Source organism: Ovis canadensis, chromosome 1 (assembly GCF_042477335.2).
Source record: "Ovis canadensis isolate MfBH-ARS-UI-01 breed Bighorn chromosome 1, ARS-UI_OviCan_v2, whole genome shotgun sequence".
Lineage (NCBI taxonomy): Eukaryota > Metazoa > Chordata > Mammalia > Artiodactyla > Bovidae > Ovis > Ovis canadensis.
The window spans coordinates 203,485,732-203,498,279 of record NC_091245.1 but is presented as its reverse complement, the minus strand read 5'-3'; the positions used below and the strand labels follow the sequence as shown (position 1 = coordinate 203,498,279).

General features: G+C 44.7%; 2 protein-coding genes across 2 annotated transcripts in view; both read left to right on the top strand.

The window, feature by feature from the left end:
• The window catches only part of ST6GAL1 (ST6 beta-galactoside alpha-2,6-sialyltransferase 1), a 141,625-nt gene that overhangs the window by 36,265 nt on the left and 92,812 nt on the right, over positions 1–12,548 (top strand). The window lies entirely within an intron of this gene.
• Positions 1,856–3,379, top strand: LOC138442357 (endogenous retrovirus group K member 8 Gag polyprotein-like). The gene has a single exon (XM_069593638.1). It carries the CDS (start codon positions 1,937–1,939, stop codon positions 3,377–3,379), a length of 1,443 nt encoding a protein of 480 aa, XP_069449739.1. The 5' UTR covers positions 1,856–1,936.

Below are 12,548 nucleotides of genomic sequence, written 5' to 3'. Positions count from 1 at the left end.
GTGAGTCCCATAAGAGTGAAAATGAAATGTTTTGCATGCTGTAAGTTTTCCTGCCCCTAGAGGGGAGGGGCTTTAATTGATTGGTAAGTCTTTGGTTTATTGATGGAGACAAACTGGCTGGAACTTCTCCTTTTGGCTCTTGCTTCTGGGGAAATCTGTGAATTACTGACACCCTTTCATACGGGCCGATGAAAGCTCTCCATTTATGGACCAACATCTGGGGCAAATTTCCTTCCTGGAAAAAGCAAGAAATCAAGAGAAGTGTGAAAAGGAAGCCCGGGCGCTGCTGGACGTGAGAGCCAGGGTTGAAATCAGAGCTTTGGATTCACAAGCTCTGATGCGGGGAGGAGTCGGGGTTGGGGTTAGAGAGGAGCAGGGGCACTTCCTGCCAAATGTGAAACTTAAACAAAAGCTCTTTCTTCCAGGCCCTGCTGTCAGCAGATTAGAACTAATTAAATTAGCATAATGGTACCCCAACCTCTGCCCCCTCCCTCGCTTTCTGAACCTTCTGGCTCCTTTTCGCCACCTCCTTTAAGTAGCCTGCAAGAGGGGATGGGGAGAAGGCAGGGCATCAGAGTACTGTGTAGAACTGTAGTTTGGAAAATTACAAAAGTAGAAAGGACTGGTCTCACACTTTCATTTTAAGAAGCCTGGTCCCAAAGCTGTGGTTAGCAGCTGTATTTGCTGAGGAGGTGTGTGCTCCAGGGGAGGGAGGGATACCGGTTGTGAGAGGGTACTGCTCCCGAGGCCATGTGCTCACTGAGCCTGTCTGCACCTGACGGGGGCACAGGTGGGTGTCCTCCAGGTGCCAGCTCTGGCCCCCCCCCCACCCCCCCCGCCCCTCACCCCCAGCCCTTCCTCTGTATCTGACATGCCTTTCTGGTGCGCTTGGAGTTAAGTCCTCTTCCTTCATCAGGAGCTTGGCTTTCTAGGTTAGTGAAACAAGTTGAGATGTTATCTGAGGACCTTTTAAGGTATATATATATACTTGGAAGGGTAGAGAATGGCGTTGATTGAGCTCATGGTGGCGTCAGGTGCCCTGCTTCTGCTTGAGACACTTGCTTTAGGTTTGAGCCAGGCTTCACAGTAGCTGCATGATTACCTTGTCTTTCTCAGTTTCCTCGTTTGAAAACTGGGCTGAATAATACCTACCTTGAGTGAAGGTTAATAATTATATATATTTTTTCCTTTTGCTTGTTTAGTCTCTATGTCATGTCCGATTCCTCTGAGACCCCATGGACTGTAGCCCGCCAAGCTCCTCTGTTCATGGGTTTTCCCAGGCAAAAAGACTGGCGTGGGTTGCCATTTCCTTTTCCAGGGGATCTTCCCAACCCAGAGATTGAACCTGGGTCTCCTGCATTGCAAGCAGATTCTTTACCACTGAGCCACCAGGGAAGCCCAGATTAATGATTATTTTCATAATGTTCTGCCTACAAGGTGAAAGGGTTAGGGTTAGGCTTATTAGATGATAACTATCACTTTTTTCCCATGCAACTTTATTGAGATATAATTGAGAGACAAAAACCTGCATATGTTCAAGTCTCAAAACGTAGTGAGTTTTGACATATGCATAAACTTACGAAATTTTCCACAAAGATCGTGAACATAACTGTTATCCTCCCAAGTTTCTTCCTTCACCTAATCCTTCCCTTCTGCCCCCTCTGTGTCCTGCCTCCTATCCCTAGACAACCACTAATCTGCTTTATTGCTGTAGATTGGTTTGCATTTTTTAGAACTTTACAAAAATTTACAGAAGGGAGATCTGTCTGATTTTATTCGCATTTGTGCTGGCCGCGGCAGGTGGCGCCCAACGTGGGGCTCGAGCTCGACAGTTCTCCTCGCCACTACTCTTATTAATTGAAAAGAGTGAGTATATGAGTAAACAAGTGAATTAAATTGAGGAGGAGTAGTAAGGTATATAGTTGAGAGTATAAATATGGGACAGACGCATAGTCGCCAGTTGTTTGTGCATATGTTATCTGTAATGTTAAAACATAGGGGAATTACTGTTTCTAAACCTAAATTAATCAATTTTCTTTCATTCATCGAGGAAGTTTGCCCTTGGTTCCCCAGAGAAGGTACAGTAAATTTAGAGACATGGAAGAAGGTAGGGGAACAAATTCGGACTCATTATACGTTACATGGCCCTGAAAAAATCCCTGTCGAAACTTTATCCTTTTGGACACTAATTCGTGACTGCCTGGACTTTGATAATGATGAATTAAAACGTTTAGGAAATTTATTAAAACAGGAAGAAGATCCTCTCCATGTTCCTGATTCGGAACCCAGGTATGCTGTTCCCGAGGGGGTTGAAAGCGACCCTCCGTTTTCTAACTTATTGCGTCCTTCGGATAATGATGATTTACTTTCATCCACAGATGAGGCAGAATTAGACGAAGAAGCTGCTAAATACCATCAAGAAGATTGGGGTTTTTTAGCACAAGAAAAAGGGGCGTTAACATCTAAAGATGAATTGGTTGAATGCTTTAAAAACCTCACTATTGCTTTACAGAACGCAGGAATCAAGCTTCCTAGTAACAATGCCAAATCTCCTTCTGCTCCGCCTCTTCCCCCTGCTTATGCTCCTTCTGTTGTGGCTGGTCTCGATCCCCCTCCAGGGCCCCCTCCACCGTCTGAGAACATGTCTCCGCTGCAAAAGGCATTGAGACAGGCACAGCGACTTGGTGAGGTTGTCTCTGATTTTTCTCTTGCTTTTCCTGTCTTTGAAAATAACAACCAGCGTTATTATGAATCACTGCCTTTTAAACAACTGAAAGAGTTAAAGATTGCTTGCTCACAATACGGTCCTACCGCTCCATTCACCATTGCTATGATAGAAAATTTGGGTACTCAAGCTTTACCTCCAAATGATTGGAAGCAGACAGCTAGGGCATGTCTCTCAGGGGGAGATTATTTATTATGGAAATCTGAATTTTTTGAACAATGTGCTCGTATAGCTGATGTTAACCGACAGCAAGGTATACAGACCTCCTATGAAATGTTGATTGGTGAAGGCCCTTACCAGGCTACTGATACTCAACTTAATTTCTTACCTGGTGCATATGCACAAATATCAAATGCGGCTCGGCAGGCATGGAAAAAACTTCCTAGCTCCAGTACTAAGACAGAGGATCTTTCAAAAGTCCGGCAGGGACCTGATGAGCCTTACCAGGACTTCGTGGCACGACTTTTAGATACTATAGGTAAGATAATGTCAGATGAAAAGGCTGGGATGGTATTGGCAAAACAATTGGCTTTTGAAAACGCTAACTCTGCTTGTCAAGCTGCTTTAAGACCTTATCGAAAGAAGGGAGATCTGTCTGATTTTATTCGCATTTGTGCTGGCCGCGGCAGCATAATACAGCATATTTTCATCTAACACTCAGCAGAAGTATTCACTGTGCTTGTGCATCAGTAGTTCTTTCCTTAGGAGAAGGCAGTGGCACCCCACTCCAGCACTCTTGCCTGGAAAATCCCATGGACGGAGGAGCCTGGTGGGCTGCAGTCCATGGGGTTGCGAAGAGTCGGACACGACTGAGCGACTTCACTTTCACTTTTCACTTTCATGCATTGGAGAAAGAAATGGCAACCCACTCCAGTGCTCTTGCCTGGAGAATCTCAGGGATGGGGGAGCCTGGTGGGCTGCAGTTCATGGGGTTGCGAAGAGTCGGACACGACTGAGCGACTTCACTTTCACTTTTCACTTTCATGCATTGGAGAAAGAAATGGCAACCGACTCCAGTGCTCTTGCCTGGAGAATCTCAGGGATGGGGGAGCCTGGTGGGCTGCCGTTCATGGGGTTGCGAAGAGTCAGACACGACTGAAGTGACTTAGCAGCAGCAGCAGCAGTTCTTTCCTTTATTGCTGAATAGTATCCCAGTGTATGGAAATACCAAGATTTGTTTATCCATTCATCTGTTGACAGAGTTTGGGGGTTGTTATCAATTTTTTGGCTGTTAAAGCCCATATGTATAATTGCAGTGACATGGATGGATCTAGAGATTATCATACTGAGTGAAATAAGTCAAGCAGAGAAATATAATATGATATCCCCCCAAAAATGATGCAAATGAACTTATTTACAACATAGACTCACAGAAAACAAATTTATGGTTACCAAGGGGAAAAGGGTGTAGGGAGTTATTAAATAGGAGTTTGAGATTAGCAGATACAAACTACTATATATATAATAGATAAACAATAAGGACATATATTCAGTCTATTGTAATAACCTATAATAGAAAAGAATCTAAAGAAGATGTGTGTATATAACTGAATCACTTTGCTGTACACCTGAAACTAATACAACATCGTAACTTAACTATATCTCAATAACAAGTTGTTTTGGGAAAAAAGCCACTATAAGCATTTGTGAAACAATTTTTGTGGGGGGTTATGCATTCTTTCGGAGAAGGCAATGGCAACCCACTCCAGTACTCTTGCCTGGAAAATCCCATGGATGGAGGAGCCTGGTAGGCTGCAGTCCATGGGGTCGCAAAGAGTCAGACATGACTGAGCGCCTTCACTTTCGCTTTTCACTTTCATGCATTGGAGAAGGAAATGGCAACCCACTCCAGTGTTCTTGCCTGGAGAATCCCAGGGACAGGGTAGCCTGGTGGGCTGCCGTCTATGGGGTCGCACAGAGTCGGACACGACTGAAGAGACTTAGCAGCAGCAGCAGCATGCATTCTTTTTGGATGAATACCTAGGAGTAATATGTCTGGGTCATATGGAAGGTATATGTTTAGCTTAAGGAGCTGCCAAACTTTTCTAAAGCAGTCGTACTAGTTTATATGCCTACGAGCAGTGTATGAACTTTCCAAGTGCTCCACTTCCTTGTCAGCACTTGGTGTGGTCAGTCATTTTAATTTTAGTCACTCTCGGTCGCTGCCCCTGACCTCGGACATGGGGTAGCTCCTCTCGGCTGCATCAAGTGTTGTCTGGAACAACAGACTGGTTCCAAATAGGAAAAGGAGTACGTCAAGGTTGTATATTGTCACCCTGCTTATTTAACTTATATGCAGAGTACATCATGAGAAATGCTGGGCTGGAAGAAGCATAAGCTGGAATCAAGATTGCAGGGAGAAATATCAGTTACCTCAGATATGCAGATGACACCACCCTTATGGCAGAAAGTGAAGAGGAACTCAAAAGCCTCGTGATGAAAGTGAAAGTGGAGAGTGAAAAAGTTGGCTTAAAGCTCAGCATTCAGAAAACGAAGATCATGGCTTCTGGTCCTATCACTTCATGGGAAATAGATGGGGAAACAGTGGAAACAGTGTCAGACTTTATTTTGGGGGGCTCCAAAATCACTGCAGATGGTGACTGCAGCCATGAAATTAAAAGACACTTACTCCTTGGAAGGAAAGTTATGACCAACTTAGATAGCATATTCAAAAGCAGAGACATTACTTTGCCGACTAAGGTCCGTCTAGTCAAGGCTATGGTTTTTCCTGTGGTCATGTATGGATGTGAGAGTTGGATTGTGAAGGAGGCTGAGCACCGAAGAATTGATGCTTTTGAACTGTGGTGTTGGAGAAGACTCTTGAGAGTCCCTTGGACTGCACGGAGATCCAACCAGTCCATTCTGAAGGAGACCAGCCCTGGGTCCTCTTTGGAAGGAATGATGCTAAAGCTGAAACTCCAGTAGTTTGGCCACCTTATGTGAAGAATTGACTCATTGGAAAAGACTGATGCTGGGAGGGATTGGGGGCAGGAGGAGAAGGGGACGACAGAGGATGAGATGGTTGGATGGCATCGCTGACTCAATGGATGTGAATCTGAGTGAACTCCGGGAGTTAGTGATGGACAAGGAGGCCTGGCGTGCTGCGATTCATGGGGTCGCAAAGAGTCGGACATGACTGAGCGACTGAACTGAACTAAATTGAACTGAAGAAGTTTGTGGTGATATCTCATGGTTTTATGTGGATTTCTTTGAAGATTAATGATGTTGACTATTTTTTCATGTGCTTATTTAGCATCTGCATATTTACTTTGGTGAAATGTCTATTCAGATCTCGAAGAAGGCAGTGGCAACCCACTCCAGTACTCTTGCCTGGAAAATCCCATGGATGGAGGAGCCTGGTAGGCTGCAGTCTATGGGGTTGTGAAGAGTCAGACTAAACTGAGCAACTTCACTTTCACTTTTCACTTTCATGCATTGGAGAAGGAAATGGCAACCCACTCCAGTGTTCTTGCCTGGAGAATCCCAGGGACAGGGGAGCCTGGTGGGCTGCCGTCTATGGGGTCGCACAGAGTCGGACACGACTGAAGCGACTTGGCAGCAGCAGCAGCTATTCATATCTTTTGTTCATTAAATGAAATTGGACTGTCTTCTTATGATTGGATTGTAAAAGTTCTTTATATATTCTACAGACCAGTTTTTTAAATTGGAGACTTTGCAAATATATTTTCTAATTCTGTGACTTGCTTTTGGTGGGAAGCAGTAACACATTAGCAATTACAATTCAGTTGCATAGTGCTGTGCTCAGAGACTACAAAGGAAGATCAGTAATCTTAGGATGCAAAGTCAGGGAGTCTTTTAGTAGGTAAAGGTATGTGAATTGGGACTTAAAGGAAATTATATGTTAGCTAGGCAGGGGAAGGGCAGTATAGGTAGGAATTTGTATGTGCAAAGGCATGGAAATATGCACCATCATGGTGCATGCCCAGTTGTAAGTCATTTGATTGGAGCTCTGGGATTTGGCGAGTGGAAGGATGTGGTGTGGGCTGGAATCCCAGATGCCCTCCTACTGGCTGTGCACCTCTTTTATTTATTTATAACTTAATTTTGAAACAATTATAGGTTCAGTTGTAGTTGCAAAGATAGTACAGAGAGGTCTAGTGTATCCTTTAGTTTCTTCCCCTGATTTCATCTCACACAATTACAGTACAGTATCAAAAGCAGGAATCTGAGTTTGGGTACAGCTGTGCGTGGAACAATGTCTCATTTTCTCACATGTTTAGATTAGTGGAGCCACCACCGCAATCAAGGTGCAATCAACTATCCTTCCACACAGAGGTCTCCCTCATGGCACCCATGCATTGTCATGCTGGGCTGGCCCTTTCTCGCTTTTCTCATCCCTATAATTTTGTCATTTTCATAGTGTTCTGTAAATAGAGTCATAATAATATGCAACCTTCTGAGACTGGCTTGTTTTCACTCATCAGAATGATGAGTGAATGATGATCACTTCAGGTCCCTCCGGGTTGTTGAGAGTACCAATAGTTAGCTCTTTTTTTTTTTTTTTAATGATGGGTGTTATTTCATTGTATGAATGTATCAGTTTCACTCTTGACCCATTGAAGGACATTTGGGTTGTTTCTAGTTTTTGACTATAACAGATTCAACTGCTGTGAGCAATTTCACACAAGTTTTTATATGAACATCAAATTTTATTTTTCAAAAAAAAGAAACCCCCCTATTTGTGTGTGTGTGTGTATTTTTCCAGGATAAATGTTCAGGAGGGCAATTGCTAGGTTGAATGGCAAGTGTGTTTTAAATTTTTTAAGAAACTGCCTAACAATTTTCTAGAGTGACTGTATGGTTTTCTGTCCCCACCAGCAATGTAGGAAAGATCTACTTTTCCACCTCCTCATCAGCATTTGCAGCATCTTTTTTTATTTTATTTTTCATTGGAAAAAAGCACTCTAATTCATCAATTTGAACACAAACATTTCTTCAAAAATTAAGAAAAAAAAGCTTTTTATTTTACATTGGAGTATAGCCAATTAGCAATGTGACAGTTTCAGGCGGTCAGTAAAGGGACTCAGTCATACATATACATGTATGCATTCTCTCTCCAAGTCCCCTCCCATCCAGGCTGCCATGTGATACTGAGCAGAGTTCCGTGTACTATACAGTAAGTCCTTGTTGATTATCTGTTTTAAATACAGCAGTGTGTACTTGTCCATCCCGAACTCCCTACTGAATGAAGTAAATCAGACAGAGAAAGAGCAGTATCATATGACAGCCCTTATATGTGGAATCTAAAAAGAAATGATACAAATGAACTTAGAAAACAGAAAGAGACTCGCAGGCTTCTCGCAGGATTGCCAAGGGAGGGAGTGGCAGGGAGGGATGGGAGAATAGTTAGGGGTTGTCTTCTTTTAAATATCAGTTGTTCTAATAGGTGTGCAGTGGTCGCTCATTGTGGTCTTCATCTGTGTTTCTCTAGTGGCTGGTTGTGTAACTCTTTCCCTTTCTGCTCTCTGGTTGGCTATGATAATCTCGACCCCAGCCTGTACTTTCTAAATGTGAGAAGCAAAAGGAAGCTGACAGCCCCCTTCCACCATTTCTGGAGCTGCCTTGGAAGTCTGGCTTCACTTGTTTTCTGATCCAGTTACCTGGCTGTGGGATCTTTCCTCTTTGTCCTGGGTGGCGCTAGGAAAGGGATAGTTTATAGACTTCGGTGTTTTTTTCAGGAGGGTTTTTTTTTTTTTCTTTTTTATTGTTTCCCACAGATGAGCAAACAACCTGTGCTGATTTTTTACTAGGCTCTTGGGTAAGTTCTCCTCCACCCCTTCCTTCCTTGGTCCCCGTATGCCAGAATATATACTTCCTGGCAGCTGAGATGAAGAAACTTTTGGATCTGACTCTGGATGACTTTTCTCAGTGTTTGGAGGTCTGAGGTGCCAAGGGAGGCTGCCATGGCCTCAGGCCCTCTCTGTGCTTGGGATTGTCTCTTCTTTTTACTTATGGGTAGAGAGGCGGCTTCAGTGTGCTGGGAAAAATAATAATGGTAGCTAAGAATTACACAGCAGTCATACTGGATAACAAGCGCTTTGTGTATATTTTCTGATTTAATTCCCATGACAAACTGACAGATGCAGAGCCTCAGATTCCTTACCTGTAAACAGGGCAGTAACCATGCCTAGTGGGTAGGTTGGGGAGGATAAGTAGGGGTGGTATAGTGACTTACCCTAGAGAATGCTGGTTCCCTCTCCTCTACAGAGGCCCTTAAGAATTATGAATACTCAGCTGCACGGCAGTACTGCACTGAAAGAAAACGAGGTGTCTGTATACCTTGTCCCACTTTAACCAAAGATGAGTGTCCATTCACTCAGTCAGCATTCAATCAACTTTAAGAATAAGAATGTAAGGTGTGCTTGCTTCTGTACTAGGCACCGTGAGCCCTAGAGCTACAGTCCTTGACCTCATACAGCATGTGGTCTACAGAGAGAAATATGAATTGATTAATAACACAACCAAGTGTATACTCATGGACTGTGGATTTCTTTAAAGGAAATTCTGTGGTGCTGGGTGAGTTAACCAGTCTGAGGCCGGAGGATGCCTCCTTGGGGAAGTGATTCTGTTTGGAGTCTTACTCCTTAGCCTTGATCTACTGCAGAGGACCTTGTGGAACGTTCTGCAGGGTCAGTTCACTTTCTGCTGTGTCCTGACTATAGACTGACCCAATGCATGGTCATCCTAGTGCTCTCCCCACCCCAACAACCCAGGCTGTTTTGTGAGGTTACTCATCCCTAACCATTACAGCTGCTGCTGATCCCATGGGGATGGAGACTAAGCTCAGGGTTACACCTCACAGGCGTGGGTCATCATTTTTTGTTGTTTCTTTGTTTCTGAATGTTCTCATGACTCAGCCAACTTATTACTCAACCAAACACAGTGAGCTGCCATGGTAGAGTTATTCATCACACAGGTTTTTAAAAAACCATCTTTATTGAGGTAGGATTTGTATTCCCTGAAATTAACTTGCTTTAAGTATAAATTCAGTACTTTGTGGTAAATTTACTGTGTTGCACAACCATCACTAAAATCTACTTTTAGAACATTTCCATCATCGGTTGGGTCATCTTCAAATGGAAAAATCAAGAAATTACTTTTCATGGAAATAGATCCTTAATTATTTTTTATGGAATTAATTCTGTGCTCCCTGTAGAAGAATCTCCTTAATTAATTCAGTTAGTATTTACTGAGAGCCTGCTGGAGACCATAGCTGGGCTAGGTGCAAAAGGCAATAAAGAGAGAAACAAGCGGAGACGGAGGCTGACAAGCTTCTGTTGAAGATACATTGTTAGATGTGATCTACCTGCAGGTTGGGCTTTCCTTGGCAACTCAGACAGTAAAGAATCTGCCTGCCAATGCAGGAGATATAGGTTTGATTCCTGGTTCAGGAAGACCCCCGGAGAAGGAAATGGCAACCTACTCCAGTATATTCTTGTCTGGGAAACCCTGTACCCAGGGGAGCCTGGTGGGCTACAGTCCATGGAGTCGCACAGTTGGACAGGACTTAGCGACTAGATAATAGCCTGCAGGTTATAGGTTACCTGTGGCTGCTGCAGGGCAGGTGATAGTTTTCTATCTTGTGGCTCCTAATTGATGAGGCAAGGGCCATGCTTTTGCAACCCCTGCTGATTGCACTGAAATTACTGGCTAAGCTGGAGGGAAGCATACTCTGCAATATCTGCACATGGTTGTAAGCTTGGGCAAGAGTGGTTGCAGGATCTGGGAAGAGAGGAGATTGGGGGTGCTGTTTGCAGTGTGGAGATTCCACAGGTGGACTTGGGGTGAGTGGTGAGGTGTACCAGAGGAGGAAAAGAGTGCCGGGAAAGTCAGGGATGCTTGGCTGTTCGGGTGGCCAACAGCCTAGGAGCGCATCTGCCTATAGTGGGGTGGAGATTGGGGGCAAGGTGGGAGGTGTGGATACTAGACTGAGGAATTTGGACTGGCTGGAGCAAACAGGGAAGATGCTATTTCAAGTCTCCAAGGAGGGGGCATGACTATTCAGAGCCAGGCTTGGGAGAGTAAGCTCGTGTGATCTGAGGGATAAGAAGTGGGCATGGGTTAGGAGGTTCGTAAGTATCCTAACGTTAGGTGATGTGGACTTGGTGTGAACAGGGGAAGTGGGGCAAGGAAAGAAGTGGATGGGAGAGAAGATTCTGCCAGGTAGGGTAGAAAACCTCTCTGTTTCAACTTCTCTTAGGGTCCATACCTGCCTTACCCATCTGCCTGTTGTACTTCAACCAGCCTTTCAGATTTAGCCTGTTCCAAAGCCAGGCTCCACAGCCTCCTCCCTGTCATGCGTTCCCTTTGCCTGGTGTGCTTTTCTCTCCCCTCCATGCCTCTCCTTGTCCTACTCCTCTTGCCCAGGAGGAAGGAGAGGAACCAGAAAGAAGTGGAACACTTATCCTGGTGGAAGGTAGCGCCATTGAAGGTAGTAGTGAGAGATTTCCAGGGAGGGAAGTGCCAGAAGTCCACGAGGTGAGTGAGTGCAGACACTGAAGAAGGGCTGGGGACTCAGGGCTGGTACTCAAGGTGAGTGAGGTCGCTTGGGCACAAAATTTAAGGAGGCCCTGGCTGCGAACCTTGCGTTGCATAAGCCTGAGAGCGAGGGTTCTAGACCAGGTTCCTGCAGAAAACTGGTGGTTGGAAGGATGCCAGCAACTTAGGAGAAAGCATTAGCTTTCAGAAAGTTAAGGACCAAGGGTGGAACTGTTTCTTCAGAAGATCTCCTTCGGTAGGAAGCTTCCTGAAGCTGCCTGGGTGCCTGGCTGTCTACTTCCTCCTTACTGCAGGACAGCCCCTTAGGGTCTCTATAGATTCTCTAGGCTTCCTGGAGCACAACGTGAAGACCACTGCTTAGATCTAGCCCCACTTCTTATCAGAGAATTCTGAGACCCAGAGAAATATGTGACTTGTCTAGGGCCACACATGGAGGGGTGACCATAGGGGTCTTCTTTATCTTCCTTTGATGTGTGACCTTTAGTTGCTTTATCTTCACTTTTCACTGTTCCTCCCAATCTCCTTCTCCCTCCTCTACCAATGAGAATTGGCAACAGCTGATACTCAAGGACTGTTGGAAGACGGAGGGCTAATTCTGAGTTCATTTCTAAAGTGCCTGCTACTTAGCATTCTTTTAGGGGCTATTCCATTCATTATTCTTATAAGAACCTTTCTAAGTAGTTGTCATTGTCCTAATTTCTTGATGAGAATATGAGGTTCAGGAGGATAAGGGGCTGGCTTAGATTTGCATAGTTACTAACTCATGCTGCCTGATACCCACTATGTATTTCTTTATTCATACAACTGAGTGCCTGGAAGCCAGGCACTGGTTTGGTGCTGATACGGTGCAACCAAGGGCTTCCCTGGTGGCTCAGTGGTAAAGAATCTGCCTGTGATGTGGGAGACAAGCAAAGGTTCGATCCCTGAGTCAGAAAGATCTCCTGGAGAAGGAAATGGCATGCTGCTTCAGTATTCTTGCCTGGAAATTTCCATGGACAAGAGGAGCCTGGTGGGCTATAGTCCATGGGGTCACAAAAGAGTCAGATGCAACTTAACGACTGAACTATAACAACAGGAAAACAATGGTACAAACAAGGAGACAAAAATCCTACTGAAACCTACTCTATTTGTCCTCTTGCTCCTGCAGGGGATCAGCCTGTGCTTCCTCAGGTCTCCGGCCTCAGGGTCTCTGGGCCGCCTGTGGTAGCTGCTGTGTTTTGGGCTGTTGCTGAGATGCTGTCCACAGCTAAATTCATTCCTCAACCAATATGTCTCATGGCCTCCTATCTCTGTGCCTCTGGGT